General features: G+C 45.3%; 1 protein-coding gene across 8 annotated transcripts in view; it reads right to left on the reverse strand.

Moving 5' to 3' along the window:
- The window catches only part of agrn (agrin), a 259725-nt gene that overhangs the window by 32850 nt on the left and 209633 nt on the right, over positions 1 to 17242 (reverse strand). For 7 of the 8 annotated variants that reach the window (XM_040013639.1, XM_040013642.1, XM_040013641.1 and 4 more), the window contains 8 exons: positions 16906 to 17030; positions 16683 to 16788; positions 11999 to 12418; positions 9743 to 9868; positions 5358 to 5485; positions 2573 to 2687; positions 1652 to 1771; positions 1086 to 1451 (listed from right to left, as the gene is read on the reverse strand). In XM_040013639.1, the coding sequence (XP_039869573.1) occupies positions 1086 to 1451; positions 1652 to 1771; positions 2573 to 2687; positions 5358 to 5485; positions 9743 to 9868; positions 11999 to 12418; positions 16683 to 16788; positions 16906 to 17030 (1506 nt within the window). The remainder of the gene's footprint in view (positions 1 to 1085; positions 1452 to 1651; positions 1772 to 2572; positions 2688 to 5357; positions 5486 to 9742; positions 9869 to 11998; positions 12419 to 16682; positions 16789 to 16905; positions 17031 to 17242) is intronic. The other variant, XM_040013646.1, reaches the window with a different exon arrangement.

Here is a 17242-nt window from a genome sequence, read left to right on the forward strand (position 1 = left end):
GGCATCTGATGAGCTCTCGCTTTTCTAATGACTTGATTGATCTCGGGGAGGCTGGTTGTGCAGTTTTGTGTGTATGCGTGCATGATTTCATTTAAGCACTCTAACGCAAAGATCCACACTGATTCTCACCAGCTAATCCCCATCAAAGCAATTAGTGTCAATTATCTTAAGACGCAGCTGCATGAGGTTGCTCCCCATTCCAGAAAAATCCCAGAGTAGAGTAAGAGGGAAGAAAGGAAGGAGCTGCGCTTCTCTAAAAAGTTCTCCCAGGTTTATGGTTTTCTCTGCAGCCTCGGCTGGATTTTGTGTAGCCTTTGGTGCACGGCTCAGTGGTCGCTCATTTCTGAGATGTTGGGCCTGTCTGAATCACTCGAGATGAGCTTGAAGCGCAGCAGTCGGGGAGAAACTCAATCACACCTCAGCTTTATTTCCAAGGGTTTTCTTTTTTCTTCAACACCGACCGTAAAACTGACACTCTGTACAGTGCTGTGATTGCTCGCTGATAAACCGTCGAGCTTTATACGATCCAATAAATCCACATCTGTGGCCACATAACATTTCATTTACATATTTCAAAGCTAACTGAAAGTCATTACTCCCACTGCCAATTAAGGTGTCACCTTGCAGACGCTACAACCACGCCAAACCAAAGCATGACGCGGAGAATGCATTTCTTCTTTCGCTTTAAAATAAGCGTTTTATTTGATCAAGTGTTTCTAATATTTGAGGGATTTTTTTCCTATTATAATGGTATGTTTCTGCTACTTTATAAATACATAAAAGCACTTGAAGATGTGGTTAGTAGTGATTATAAAACAGCTAAAAAGCATGATTGGCACAATGAAAAGTGGAGTGCCTAAAACCCACTTAGCTGCTGCAAAATCTCTGTAACCGTTAGCCTTTGGTGGGTTCTTTGAAATTGCTAATTGCAAAGTAGCAAATTACAGGGAAAGTCTGTCTGAGCTCATTTTCTTAGATGAGTCTGAAATAAGCCGAGACTTTGAAACTTTTGATTTAAGAGTAATCAGAAATATGGCAAAAGATAAAGTTCCTAAAGAAAATGAAAACCCTCCGTGCTGACCCACCCTTCTCGCACACAGTCCCTCCGCGGCCCGCGGGACACTTGCAGTTGAATTCGCTGCCGTTTTCCTCGCACGTGCCTCCGTGGAGGCAGGGGTGGGAGTCGCAGGGCTTCTGCAGCACCTTGTGGTAAGGCCTGGTTGTGAAGCGGGCAACGGTAGTGGCTGGAGGCAGGGCAGTAGTGGTTAGAGGCGAGGTAACCGGCACCAATTTATGTCTGCCGCTGAAGGGCCTGCGGGTGGTGGCTGTCGGTCGACGGGTGATGTAAGGGGAAGTTGTAGGAGGCCTGGTCGAGGTGGTGGGAGCAGCTGTGGTGACCGACGCTGTGGTGGTAGTGGTAGTGGTGGTGAAGATGGAGATGGAGGACAGGCCTGTCAACAGAGGTGGTTGGAGAACAAAAGGGATTTGGAAAAAAGAAATAAAAGGGACATTAAAGTATGTTGAGCCTGCGGTTTTGAGACTTTCTATTCAAGACCTGTAAAACCTTTGATAAACTACCTCATGAATAACTTAAAACTCCCTTTCATTTTATTAATCCCTACACACTCCTGTTAAGTCCACACTGTATTACCATAATTGGTGAAGTGAATATTCTCATCCTCCGGCTTCTTCACAGAGATGCTGGTGTCTTTGGAGGCCTTTAACTGTTTCAGCAGGGCTCCTACGATGTCCTCCACGGTGAATCTTGTATCTACAACAAACAAGAGGTACAAGCATTTAGAGCAAGGCCTCCGAGGAGCACTCCAAAGCAAATACAAGGCTTGAGCTCCTTAAATGTTAAAAGGGATATATCAAACAGCCCTATGTATGACAGTTGGGAGGGTCTCCGTGGACCACTTGTCCTCCAGCCGTTGATTGTCCGGCTTTTTTCCAGATGAATTGGTCTCATAATGTTCGCCGCAGATGTTTGCTTTACAGGCCATGGAGGAGCGGCACATAACGGCACCCGATAACCCACGTGAAGGATATCAAGGACAGTAAATGAGGCTCATAAAACGATGGAATAAAAATAAAAAGGAACGGAGGAAGCTGATGTTCTGTGTGGTAGTTTAAAGAAGCAGCTGCTGAATATGACCCAAGATCCAAGAAAAGTATTGTAACATGATGATATTTAGACAATACCCAATTCCTTAGATATCCTGCAGGTCCTGCAGGTTTTAGATGTGTCCTTGATCCAACACAGTTGATTTAAATGGCTATATGACCTGTCTTGAAGTTCTCCAGATGCCTGGGACTGAACTATTTATTTGATTCAGGTGTGTTGAACCTGGGTTATATCTAAAACCTGCAGGACACCAGCCCTTGAAGCCTGGAGAGCCCCACCCATGGTTTAAAGCACGTGTTGTGCAAATTTCAGAAAGCAAGACTATACAAGCTCATCTATTTACAAGATGCCTATTTTTCTACTAAAAATGTATTCATATCTCACACACCCTTCTCGCTGAAAGCCAAATGCACAAAGCTCATCTATCTCTCTATAAGGATCTCTCACCTGGTTTGAAGTGAGCCTCGACATAGGCCAGGATGGAGTTGCTGGGCGCCAGGTTACGGACACGAACGCTCATAAAGTCTTTGTGCACCGGCGACTTCCTGAACAACTCATTGAGCTGAGGAGAAGAGAGAGAGAGCGAGAAAGAGTGGGAGGAGAGAACGGACAGACAGAGGAGATGATAAATGAGGCCGGTAATGAGCTCCACGCTATCACGGCAGCAAGTCCAATTCCAGAAGACTGTACCCTATCTCTGAGGAAGAAAGAAGCTGCCTCTCAAATTGGGGTGCATGGAAGGAACCCATTGGGTGTGGGTGCACAAATTGACATTTAGCTGCTGCCCTGGCATTAATTATTGGAACAAGTTTTCAGGAGGAGCTAAGATAAATGTTGAGCTACCCTGACATTATGATTGGTTTTGCTACTGATGCTCGTTACTGTGTGCACGTTGTAACAGCCTGAAGAGCTCTTTATGAGGTTTGACTGAAGTGGGATTTTTTAAAATCAGCCAACAGTGATATAAATACTGACGCTGCCTTTTAACCCCAAATCTGGATGAGTATTTTGTCTTAAAAATGTGCCATTTTTATGCTAGAAGTAAAAAAAAAAAGAAAGAAAAGAAATTATGTGCACTAGTTTAAATTGTGAATTTATCACATGATGTGATTCTTTTTATTAAAAGTGACCTATTCATGATATGTACACTGTAAATCAGCAAGTCCTCAGACAATAATGAGGTGAGAGCTGATGGAAAAAGCAAAAACATTTAAAAAACAAAATCAAAAAGCTGCTAATCAGTGACAATGAGTGACTGAGTGGACTTTGTTGGGTTTGAGGATTCAGTTTGTTAAAGATGATTTCCTTCAAGCATTAAATGTCTCTAATTTGTGGGCTGAGGTGTGACAGCAAAGTCGAAAAATAAAATCCTCCAAAACTGGCTTAGTCACGGTGGGCAAACTCTCCCGTGGACACACGGTCCTCAAAAACCACCTGGTCTTTCTTTTCTGCTTCCTTCTCTTTCCCTTCCACGTGTTAATTTATCTGCAAATTACAACAGGTTGTTCTGTCAGTGAAACGAGCGGCGGGCTGATTCGCCTTCTTTCTATATACCCGTACGTTCAAGTGAATGTGTCCTGGCGTGTATGCTCTGCATGTGCTCAGTGTGTGTGCTGGAAGATGAATAGGGGGTGGTTGGCGTCAAGTGGCACACTAGGCTTCAGAGACACACAGGCTGATAGTGTTAATGAACACACATGCACGTACACACACACTCACAAATCACTGTGAGGTAGACGATTAGGTCCCAGTGGGGCATAGTGACACTAATTCAACAGCTGGTACATGTGTACTGTGTACCTAAGCGCGCGCACACACACAAACACACAAAGTTCCCATTTCATCAGAGGAGCAAGACCCTGGCTTGACAACAGAGACATTTGTTCAAAGGTCTGAGCTCAACATAGAAAACGGACAGTGGAGAAATTCAACCAGGGTAACCAACACGAGCCAAGCTGTGATTACTGTACAGGCTCTGTGCCCGCCTGGGTTTTGGCTACAGCTACTGGCATCGTGACCATCCAAACTTATGAGACTCATATCCAGAATAAGGACTTGAGTTTTCAAATAGCTGAAAAATCATAATTAATCTCACATGAAAAGCTGCTTTTTGAATACTGTGAAGTGTCTGGCAAGCAACTGACAAATTATTCTTTAAACAAGTCTGCAGAAAGCTGTTATTTATTTATTTTATGTATTGGTCTTAAGCTTGAAGAATTTCTTTGTCTGTTTATTTAGGCCACATTCTTTGGACGTTATTAATACTTCTGTAGTATATATATATATATATATATATATATATATATATATATATATATATATATATATATATATATATACATACATTTGTGTGTGTGTATATCTGTGTGTAGATATGTATATAAGTCTCTGGAATTCCTATTTTGATGTAAATGTTCAGGGGAAAAAAGGAAAAATAGAATGGTAAATCTTAATATCTTCACCTGTGTCAGGCAGGTACATCTGAAAATGTTATTCAATTTCTTTACATATTCATGTCTACAGATCACAGATTATAAGAGAATTCTAATATTCCCCTTTTATTAAAAATCAAATATCAGATAGGCCACGTTGTCTGCCTCTGATATGATGTATGTTCCTCTCTAAGTGCAGCCAGCCAGCAAAATGTGTGGTTTCTTTTTTTTTTTTCCTTTCTTTTTATCATTGTTGTTTTTTTCTATCAGATGTCAGAGCACAGAAATCACTCCAGCTCAGTGTGGCAGAATATTACTCAGCTACTTCAGGGGTGTCAAGTCTGTAAAACGTGCGATGAAACCTGCCTGAAGGAGCTGAAAGAATCTGATTAGTCTGGCTCTCGGGAAGAGTTTTAGTGTGACACGATGCTTTGAGTGTTGTCTGAAAAGGTTTCCACTCATGACAAGAACATTCTTGGGAATACTAGGAAAATTTTGTAGCATTACTCTCCAAGTTTCCCTAATGGCAACAGTGGCAACTGTCATTTGAATCAATTACATCAAAGCAGTTTTAATTTATACTTTTTCTGGACACTTTTTTGACACTTGAGGGCAGCAGAACAAGCTGGAAAAACAGCAAAGGGCATTAGGACATTTAAAAGTACTTTAAACCTCATTAAAAAGCTTATTTAAAAAGCTGAGAGCTAGCAAAGGGCAGTATAAGCTGAGAGATGTAAATGTGCATTCTTTAATCTATTAATTAATCATGAAATCGTGTGACAGCAAATTCAGCCACTTACAGCGCCCTCTATGCTGCGGGCTGTCTCTCCAAATAGCTCGGACTTGGGGTCCTCCATCTCAGGTGTGTAGATCAGGTCCTGGCCATCCACCTGGTCCAGGTGCAGGGAACCGCTGAACCTCATGGTGGCTGGAAAAAGAAGAGAAGATACAGAAACACTGTGGCTCAAGCCCTCTTCTTTCACTCATTCCCCGCTGCCATCCCCCTCGTTTCAGAGCAGTGCCAGTTTTGGGTTAGTGATGGATTGTGTGTTTGTGTGTGTTTGACAAGGAGGGGTTAGTGAAGTGTGTTGCTGATCGTCTGGGGCTTTAAAAAAGGTCTGGAGTTTGGCCATTAAAGGTAAAGGCGGTGGATTTGTGGTGGTGGAACAGGTGGACTGTGAAATATGACAGAAGAGACGAACAGAAGGTGGAAAAATGGGCCAGTTTTACCAGACCGAGACTCGTCCCCAAAGCTGGCCGTGCCATGGAGGGCTGGGTAAAAAGACAACAAGTTAGACAGACACACAAACACATGGAGGAAAAAAAACAACACACACTAAAGTGAAAGCAACCCACGGGCACTCAAAATAGTGCCTTCCTCAGCAAAGAGAAAGCCTCCCTGTGCGACCTTGGGGGTTATGTTGTCCGACATCTATCAACTCTATATGGTTTCTCGGTACTGCCGCCAGAGAGGTGCAGTGCGATATAAAGCTGAAAGTCGAAGGTGTTTATGTGTGTGGTGGAGAACGGAGGAGTTTCTGTGCCGCTCACAATCAGCAGAACAAATTGCCCAAATCAATCATGGCTGCCCCTGCCTGAGCAATGCCAGAGAGAACAGGACGAGCACTTGTATGATTATCGTGAAAGATAGTCATAATTGTCTCCTTAATGCAGGCGGACCCATGACTGACACAGCCTGGTTAAAATTGCATGAAAAGGACAGCAGAAACTACCGATACACACACAGGCGCGCGCCGCCGCCCTCTCGCTCCCCTCCCTCACCATCTACAGTACTTTCACGGGCAGCACACATCGATTCACAAGTGACGGTGGCCATAAAATAGAGGCAAATGGGCACAGTTTGGAGAGGGGTAAAGAAAGAAAAGAGAGGGGGGACAAGCGAGATCTGACTTCTAATCTGCAAAGAAGACAAACATCAGAAAGGGTGATTTTCCAGACCACTGCCGTGACGGACGTAAAGAGAGGGAAAGAGAGTGATAAAAAGACAGACAGAGCTATTTGGCTATCAGATTCTAGTGAACTGTAAAATGTAATGGATATGTCAGACTTCCCCAGGCATATGGAAGAGTTTATAGTATCTGGAGCTCAGTGTGCCAATAACTTTCACATTAGCATTTGGCAATTATCCCCGATGCCATTAAATTTAACATACGCAGGACCTAGAGTCTTTTTTTTATATTACACTATACTGGGAAATATACCCAATGCAATCTATAACCAAGGTGTTTAATTTTTTTAAATATGTCAGTGTGGGCTAAACCAAACCTTGAGCCTTTTCCACATGTGATGTCTTAATAATCTGAACAACGAACAATTATTTTTTCCCCCCGTGAGACAGCCCGTCAGATATCAATAAACTGTGTCGTACAATGAAATAGCAGCCGATGCACGAGGCAGAGGGATGTGTCATTTCACTTCTAATGAGCGGGAGATTGGCTGAGGCCTTCTCGGGAGAAGAAAAAAGAAAAAAAATCCAGCGTATTGATCAGCTTATCACGCAGCTCGGTTTTATTGGTAATAACACTTGAGCTGAATGAAGTATCGATCGCCGGTGTGCCGTCATTGTTAGCTGGGATAAATATTTACAGGCTTTTGCAGATTCGTTTTAACAGTTCTCTTGTAGCCCGAGCTTGTTTCTATCATCAGCCGGATTCGAGGCTAAATGTCACAGGGTTCAACCTCGACAGAACCTTTCATGTTTCACCTCTCCCTGCCTGTAAATTCTGTGAAAGAAATAAATGGCGTAGGGCTCTGGATGGGCAAAGGTGGCCTCATATCTTTAGGTCATGTTGCAGACTGAGTGGCAGTAAATTCTGCTGGTTTATTGAAAGGCTTAGGGGACCTTCACCGTGCCAGAAATGCAACTCCATGCACTAATTTGTGGCCCGAGCTCTTTCAAGTCATGACCCAAAGCTCCCCCGAGAGCCAGAGTGAATCCCTCTTTTCACAATCAGTCAGACTACCACGGCTAGGACAAATAGATGGCAGATTTCAACCGAGGGATGGAGAGAGAGAGAGATAGAGAAATGAAGGGAGAGAGAGAAGCCCTTTATCTTTATGAACTGAGTGTGGCAGGAGTCACTGATTGGTACAACAGCGCTCGTCGGCCCCTTCTAGTCTCTGGGCTCGCTCGCCGCTCAACTCCAGAGAGAAATGAACTGATGCAAGACTGGATTGAGATTGACTGGTTTGAGAGAGAGCGAGAGACAGAGAGAAAAGGTGACAAAGAGCTCAGAAGGGAACTAAGGAACAGCGGCGCGGACTGATAAAGAGAAGAGCGCACGTGAGGGTGCAGGGGTGCGAATTCAAGAGGAGAGGGAGATTAAAAGAAAAGGAGCGACGGTGAAAGAGGAGAGGAAAGAGCGTTCAAGAGTCTCGAGCAAAACAAGAGAAAAGGAAACTCGCTGAGGATCTGTTGGTGTATGACTAATATCAGGGCGAGACTGCAAAGTGTTGCAGAATTCATAAAAATGGATTACCAAGGTCAGACTAATGGTTTCACTGTTTCTGTTTTTCTTTTTTTTTTAATTTCCTGCCACCTGTCAATAAGCTCATTTACATATGATAGAAGTGATTCATAAAAACACTGCTGCAGAGAAAAACCAAAAATCACCACCTGTTCTGAACAATTAAGCCAAACGCTCCGATAGCCCGATTTGTAAAGTCAACATTAGAGGTGTAACACGAGGCAAATGGTGGCTAATGTTTAGAAACACAATACTGAAAATTGGCCCTTTGCCCGACTCACCGAGCGAAACAGACAGCAGCGGTGGTCGAACGAGCTAGATAATGACTGAATCAGTGAAGACAGGGAGCAGGCTTAGAGTCAGGAATGATGGTATGTTTTGATTCTGGTGGCACAAAGAAACGCATCCACTCTTCCTGTTGCGCGGGATGGTGCACACATTGTGCGACTGTGTGTGTGTTGGCGACAGACATTCAGACTCGCAGCTATTTATACGTTTCTTACCTAAACAGCGAGCAGAGCAGAGAGACGGAAGCAGCCATATAAGCCGGTTTCCATGTTTTTTGTTTGTTTTTTTACTTCTGTCCTCATATTCTGTGTGCTACTATTGGCCGGCGCCTGTGCTATCCACCTACAGCCAAGCGACTGCATCCCAGAAACCTTCTGAACACAGCAAAATCAGAAGAAATAGGTCTCCACAGATAAAACTCCCACACACTTTATATGTCATAAGTGATGCTTAAGGAGGATTTTTTACTGTATATTATACTTTTAAATATTTATATATATTATGTTCAATTTTCACATGTCAGCAAATGAATACAGACTGAAATAGATGGAAAGCAGTGCCTCTCTGAATCACGACACTGGCAGACTGACAATGACGAGTAGTTGATTTCTTGCACTTTTGTGCCAACTCCCGCCAATTATTCTGACTGTGTTTCACGAGTTAACTGAGAGTCACTTTAATTATTGTAACAACAGAAATTGTCCTCCGACACAGTATTCCTTAACAATATGTTGTGCGGATAACTCTGTCTGGATCAATAATCCATTGCAACACTATTTTTAGCATTTTGCACTTTTTTTCCCTCTAAAGCTCAAGACAGCACATCAATTACTGATGTCTGGGGCAAAACAGCGCGAGGCCACGCAAACAGAGGAGGACGACAAGGACTTCCTCAGGCAGCAGAGGTTACAGCTGGAAAATTTGGGTTTTTGTTTTGTTTTCTGCTTTAAATATGGAGGTGAAGCTGTGACACGATTAGTTTGGAGGAAGAAGAAACTGCCAACAAGTCCCTCTGAAACCGTCGTTACCACATTTGAGCGTGTGTGCTTGTTAAATAAGGTGACACAAAGCGTTCAGTGGTGAGCTTTGCAGAGAGATGTGTTAGCTGCTCTCTTCTGCTTGCAGCCTTTACACTAAGCTAATCACCTCCTGGCTCCAGCTCCATACTTAATGCACAGGCATGAGAGCGGTAGCAGTCTTCTCATCTCACTCTTGGAGGGAAAGCCAATTACTTTTCTCAAAAGACCCATGAAAGGCGCCCTCCATACAAACAGAGCCCGAGCTTCTGCGACTCAAAGCAAGAGCTACAGAAGCTGGTGAAACAACAGCAACAGACAGAAGACAGCCGGGAAGATGTTTAGGTAATTAGAGAGTAAAGAAAGTCTTTTTCAAAGGTGTGCTTGACTTACAGGGGCAGTTGGCGCCCTCTGGAGTACTGGATGGTGTCTTGCCATCAGGGCAGCAGCCGAACTCTGTGTTGTCGCAGGACGACCTGTCCTCAAGTGTGGGTAAAGTGGTGCTCGCCATTGTGGGACCTGAGGGTGATACACAGAGGCTCATAATAGTTCATGAAAAGTTACAGCTTATGTAGGAAACCCAGAACAGAGCTACAATTTTTAGGCACTCAACACCAGCAGTGATTCCAAGGTCAAAAACCTACAATTCCAACTTTCTCTCGCGTCTACACTCGTTTGTGTGTTTGTTTTAGAGTGCTGACCAGTGATTGGACACTAATAAAGGCATCTGTCAGGAGTGATTATATGGCATTTTCACTGGAACTGATTGTACACCTGGATCTCTTTTTGTCAGGTAGAGAACACTTAATGGGGAGTGTTGCCAGTCATCTCACACATGGCTCACTTTTAATGATGGGAGGATGTGATAACTGCTCGCTGCAGATTGGGTGAGTTTTACCTTCAAGGAGTCCCAGGAGGACAAAAACAACATACACTCGTGTTTGTGTTACTGTCACTGCATATCTGGCTATCTTGGGACATTACAGACATAAAAGTGGCTCGGCTTGCTCTATCTGAAGAATGAGTGTGTATATAACAGCGGCGAGCTTCGGTCCACTCTAATGATGGTGTTGGCGGAGGGGGAGTTGTCTCGGTGTCGAGGCGGTGCACTTTATGGCCGCGGAGAGATTAGAAATAATCGTCGAGGCAAACAGCTAGCGGCTAAACAAGCCATAAACACGTCAGAGGCGAGGGACGTCCTTCTCAAGGACATGCGGTCAAAGGATGTGGAAGGAGGAGGGAGGAGGGAGGAGGGAGAAGGGGGCGGGGCAGAAGGTGGGAGGAGGCTGGGGTTTATGGGGCATCTGCTGGCATGTGGTCTGCACATTTACAGAAGCATCGGGCAGTGCAACTCCTATGGAAGCCATGAAAGCTGTCAAATAAACACAGATAAACACAACGACAAATACACACACAGATTTGTTCGGATTGCAAAAATACCACAGGCACAAAAATGTGCAAATGTGCACCGCTGACCTACTCACATTTGTATGCTCAGATGGTGACATGTGCACTCTGGATTGGACAAACACAGTGACACGAGGAACAGGAGATAAGACTAACACACACACACACACAGACGCAAACACACAAAACAGATGACGAAACAGATTAGTTCAGTATTTCAATATCCAAAACTGTCCTGGAAAATCGTCTAATCAAACAATCACAAACTGACTGTTGAAAAAAAAAGGAAAAACATCCAGGCACACTTGGGTACACATTCATACGCACACATATACACACAGTCACAAGACGCCAGGTCTCCTTTGCAGACAAGCTACATGCTCCTTGCATCACCGAGCACTCTGGTCAGCCTCTGACAAGAGAATAAATCTAAAACTCGGGGAGCAGGAACGAGAGGGGAGGGGGAGCAGGAGGAGGAGGAAGAGCCGAGGAAGAGCACATTGGGGCCTTGCCGTTCCATCAATCTTATCCTGTTACTGCAAGCTGTCAGGTGAGGTGGACAGACGGATGGAAGGCAACATCAGAAAAAAAGAAAAAAATCAAAAAGAGAGCACTGATTGAAAAGTCTTAGTCGTCCTCTTGTTGTTCAACCAGAGGCCCGGTAACCGCCAGAGCCCAGGAAGGCATGTCGGGAAAGATTTGAGACTAGTCATGTGACAAGGTATGCTGGCTCACACACTCGCACCTCAACCTCCCAGTCACATCAGCCTGTCAAGTCAGGCTCCAGAGATCCTGAGATGCGGACCAGCAGTTCCATCTAGAGTGTATTTTACAGAGCTTGGGTTTTGTTTTGCTAGCTGTTGAGAGCTGGTGGAATGGGAGGAAGAAAAACGCATGGGCGATGTAGCAACAGTGAACCATGCAAATACATTCTTTTCTGTCTGAAATTGAGATATACATCTTATGCAAGTGGAAATGACACTAACAGCACCTGTTGACAAAGATTTCTCTTCCCCGCCTGCCTGCCTGTGACATTTGTCTCCTCAAAAGCAATTTGCATACAAATACATAAGCCTGTGCCTATTTTTCATTTTCAATTAACAGATGGTGGCATGAATGCATTATGATGTGAACTAAGAGGAGACTATGAGTTTGACCAGCCCCTTTTTTGAGAAAAACCTCCCCTCCCTACACACACACCCAAAGCTTTATGGATAATGAAGTGAAAGAGCAGGGATTTACCGACAGTCTCCTCGGCCCCACTGGCCTCCGTTGGGACGCCGCTGCTCTCTTCTTCAGTTGCTTCGTCCCCGCTTGGATCCCCGCTACCCGAGCCCTCGAAGGAGACTGTGGCGGCCGAGGGAATTGGACCGCTGCGAGAGGATGTGGAGGCGGCAGCGGTTGGGCTGGGCTGCGGCGCTTGCGGCTGGATGTGGGTGGAGTGGTGGCTGGTTGCTTGCGCACTTTTTTGGGTAGGGGATGGAAAGGGGGTGGTGGTCGCAGGTTGCTCGAGGGTTTCGATCCATGGAGGCGGGACGCCGTGGACCATGTTAGGATGGAAGGGTGCGACGGTGGTGATGGTGGTGGCGGCGGCAACGGTTGCGCTTGGGGTGGTGGCGGGGGGGTTTGGGGTGGGTCGATCTGCTGGCTCAGAGATGGTTTCTGGTGGAGGGAAGGGGAGGAAGCAAGGAATGGATGAATGACTGAGCATAGATGGAAGTGTTGGACTTTGTTTTACTTAACTGCAGTAAAACCTCAAAAATCACACCAGAGGAAATAAAAAAAACCATAATTAGCCAATAAAGCATAACAAAAATCACTTAATGATTATTACAACCTACTGCTCACTATAACTTTTTTTTTTACCCCTGTATTCAGTGAGTGATTATGCCTCTTCTAATCTTCTAACCCATCTCCCCGATGTTCACCAGTGTCATTAAGTAATTACATTAGAAACCACACACATACACAAACAGGCCTGTTTGTACAAGCAGCCCGTGATTAAAAAGCCTGCAATGGATGAGATGTCAGAAATCTTTGTTTCAGGGGTCTTAAGAGTGAAAATGGAATATGCCAACAGATGACACATCGCATTCGGGCATCTGCACTCCGCCTGCAGACGAGTTATGTTTCCCAAACCGGGTTAAACTACTCCAGTTGGTGTCAGCGCATTGTGTGGAGGGTATTTGTGCTTGTGTTTGTACACATATGGCATGCATTCGTGTGCACAATATGCATGTTTGTGTGTTGCTGTGCCAATGCCTATGAATTATATATCCATATTCAAACGCTGCCCTCCAGTAGCACAGCTTTAATCACCAACAGCCAGTGCCTCCGGTGATGAATGATTGATAGAAATGGGGCAGAAAAAAAAGAAAGAAAAAAAAGCCGGCTTTAACTCTGGCTTCAAAGAGCGCTGCTTGCAGAGAGCATGAGTATCCGTCAACGCCACCACAACACACTCGTGTCAATATTCACACACACACACATACACACACACACACACACACACACACACACACACACACACACACACACACACACACACACACACACACAGAGCAACAAAAACAACAACAAAAAAAGAATCCTTCCACGTGAGGGGAGCGAGAAGAGCCTCTCTGTAAAGAGCCCATCATTACCAATGCAAAAAGCTCTGGTGCAAAAGGACAAACTGTTGGCGATAAAAGAGAGATAAATGGGACAAAAACTCCTGCGGGAGATAAGTGAGTTGGCAGGGAGATGCTACGTAAGCGAACACTTCAGATTTAGCCGTGGCGAGCAGTCACGGCAATATTGTCATTATTTCTTCGCTCCTTGCCGTCCCACGAGCACAGATGTGTGTTAGCAAAAAGGTGAAATGAAGAGGAGATTAAAAAATAAAAAGCTATACCGTAGACATGCGCCTCATTAGGATTCGCCTAACATTATGTGTAGGACTTAATTACACTGCTATAATCGCTTAGTTGATCGGCAATTATTCACCGAGGTGTGAAATGTGATACCTACTGAGACGGCAGAAAGCCCGGGAGACGCACAGATTGTCAGCTTAAAGCTCGGAAGATATTTGTAATAGAGAGATTTGGAGTGCATAGAGGAGCGATGCTATCACCAAGGAAGGTGGCATGCATCGCGTTTCCTCTCGGCTACACCTGTCAGTCTTGTGCCAAGCTTAGCGTCAAGCGGATTGGTCCCTGGAAAGGGCCTAATGTGTGTTTGGGTGTGTGGGCATCTCCAGAAGCAAGCTCAGTGACATGGGATAAAGCAAGAGAGGAGCGCTAGTTGGGAGAAAGCAGAGAAGGACTGACAGCACAGTCTGTTCAGCTGACGCTTCTCTTAATCACGTTTAACAGTCCATTTGCCTTTTTTTTGCTTTATTTCCTCCCAGTCGAGCACTGGACAGTAATGTCACAGAGTAGAGAGCAAAATAAATCATAGTCATCTCGGCTTGCTTCAGCTGTGTACTTATTGTTGACAGGTGATTATTAAGATTGTTTGTGGAGTCAGCCACCCTCAGTGAGGAGGAGGAATTCCGAAAGCGCAAACTGGAGGAGAAAGACAAGGAAGCCACAGAGGCAAGGAGAGGAAATGATAGGGAAAAAGAGCCTGACAGAGAAAGGGTTTAAATCAGATGGAAAATACAGGTTAACAAATCAGCAGCAGGGAAACATGGCATGGCAAACTGAACGAGGGAGTGAATAATGGCACAAAAAAAATCGCAGGACATGGAGGAGAAGGCAACAGAACCCTGACTAGCAAGCAGGCAGAGGGCTGCCTGTGCCATATGCTGGCCTTCGTTGCCAATTTGCTACAAACTTACAGGTAATAACACCATATGGGAGAGGCAGGTCATTGCCAACATGGTGGCCATTTCCTCCCGCTGCCAGAATTTGCTCACCAGTACAAATGCCCTCCCTCCGGTGCTCGGTACAGTGTTTTATGCATATTTTTTTGAGGATTCTTCTCTTATCGCTTCATCTTTTGCTGAGACCTAGCAAAGAAGCCGGCAATACTCCTCCCCATACTCTGCGGCTGCTTGGAGGAGACTTCAGAGAGAGCCGGGTAACATCACAGCTCTCTGTCACAGGCAGAAAGATTTGAGGAGCTTTTTCTGCAGGCTTGTAATTTTTTTCCTCAGCCTGCCCATTAGCGGCAGACTGCACAGCAGCAGCAGAAGCAGCAGTCACGCTCCCTTGTATAATAAAAAGTTGCAACAGATCAATGATGTTAAAAAAGATCAATATTCACTCATTTATAGCAGAACCCTTGGCACTGCTCTCCTGTCAAACCACGGAGCAGCTTGGCGAGCATTGGCATGCCACGGCGCTGTGGCCCGGCGTCTGGAAGCGCTGCGTGTAAACAGTGGGAGGGAGGGCGGGCTTGGCTCTGGCGTGGTGAGGGGTGGAGGCAGAGCAAATGCTAATTCGCACCCAGCCACACGTGAAATGAGCTCGAGATCTAACTCCCGAGCCGACAGCAGCGCCAGAACAGCAACCCGCGGTGCGACCGCATCCGGGTGAAGAAATTAAAAGATCCTCCGCGGCTGCTGGTGGGGCCCGAGCGCTCGCCTGTCTCTTCATCGTCCCCGTAGAGATAGAGAGAGAGTCCACTGCGAGGCGTCTTCGTGCCTTCTGTGTATGCAGAAATGCTAGGTGAGGGATTACACACAACCCACATCTCTATTGCCAGGCAACAGAGGAATGTGAGACCAGACTGGATTTTGGCTCCATTTGCTGGTAACCCACGGCACTGAATTTGTAATTACCAGATGTTGAGGGACTTATCAAAGCCTTGTCAATTCCTTACTGAGCATACTCCTTTTTTTTTTTTTTTAAATCCGACTACCTGAAACTACAAATCAACATACACTATATCAACATCCTTTCCTATCTGGAATACTGCCATTTGAGTCTGAAGGGGATCACTCAGGGAAGAGGGGTAAAAGGGACTCGTGTCTCTGCATGAGGTCATTTGATCCACTAAATGATGAGGTGAATGAACATTTTTCTACCTGAAAATGTAAGACACCTGGCAGTGGCTCGCGGCCACAGCTCCACAGCTGGCGTAGAGCTTCCTCCTGCTCTTGCCGGCGGCGTCTCTAGAATTCTGCTGTGACGCAAGCTGGCAGTCGGCGAGACCACTTCACTGTACATGAAAGCTGTGGCCTTGGCAAGGGTCCCAGTGCCTATTACACCGATCCAAGCAATGTCCATCAGCATGTGGGCTGGGATGGAGTGTGTGTGTGTGTGTGTGTGTGTGTGTGTGGGGGGGGGGGGGACAAGAGCTGTACCTTTTCCTGAGTACACATGTACTCTACATGTGCAATCATACTTCAGCAGCATCGTGTTCCTGGCAGCATCAAGCTGCGAAGGGATTGATGTATTCCCCAACAGGGGGTTTGAAGATGAAGCCAAATCCCAACAAAGGGACTGGAAAGCAAAGAGGAAGTGTCATTGCTATCTGGTGAGTTTGCAACGCACAGACTCCAGTCAAACTTGTTTTGCTTTTCAAATTAAATAAATAAATCTCCATCTTAATTCTAAGATCCCTGTAGTGTGGCACATGCTTTCATTCTCACCAGGCAGTTTAAAACCAGGAGGAGAGACAGGCTTGTTCGATATACAGAAGTGCTATTGAACATGAGTCGTGTAAGATGCTTTTATTATATACTCTTCAGCACTTGAATTACCTTAATAAGAAATAAGCACAGCTGCTCGAGTGTGTGCAGAAACATTTATTTTAAGATAAATGTGCTCTCACAGTGCTCTGACCTTACTTTCTGAATCAGAGTGATGGATAGGAGGAGAAACAGCAGGAGGGGGTTAATTTGAGGCCCTCGGCACTGCTCATTATCTTTTGATCAGGGACTGACAACAGTTGGCCATCCGTGTGTCTCGTTATGCATGGAGGTTTCTACGAGGCTCACCTGTGCACTGTCCAAAGTGCTGCACTGTGATGTCCTTGTCCTGTCTACAGGCTATGGTCCTCAGCTGGCACTGGTCGGCATAGGTCACCCCATCTGAGCCGCACACCTGCTCCACAGTGACAGAGATGGAGCGAAGGGAGAACACGTTAACTCCCTACAGGCAACTAAAAGAATGTGTTTCCATTCAAACAACTTATTTCTTTAGACAGTTTGAAAGACACACCTTGGTTTTGTTTTTCAAATCGCAGTCGGGTGAGGGGCACTCACAGTGGGCCTGGCCATTCACCTTAATGCAAGTGGCTCCATAGTTACATTGTAACTCTTCACAGGAAGTTGGGGCTTCAGGACCTGTGGGAGAAACAGGTTTACACTGCTATACGTTCTGTACGCACTATATGGACAAAGGTACTGGGTCATCTATGCATCCTGTTAGAGCACCACTCTCGAATTCAGTGAGCTCTTCATTCTTTCATCATTGACTGTGAATGCAGGCTGCATGGTTAGGTGCTTGATTTAAAAAGTCTGTGGCAATGGGACTGAAAACACCTGAATTTAAAGAT

This window comes from Simochromis diagramma, unplaced genomic scaffold (genome assembly GCF_900408965.1).
Source record: "Simochromis diagramma unplaced genomic scaffold, fSimDia1.1 OVJJ01000705.1, whole genome shotgun sequence".
Classification (NCBI taxonomy): domain Eukaryota; kingdom Metazoa; phylum Chordata; class Actinopteri; order Cichliformes; family Cichlidae; genus Simochromis; species Simochromis diagramma.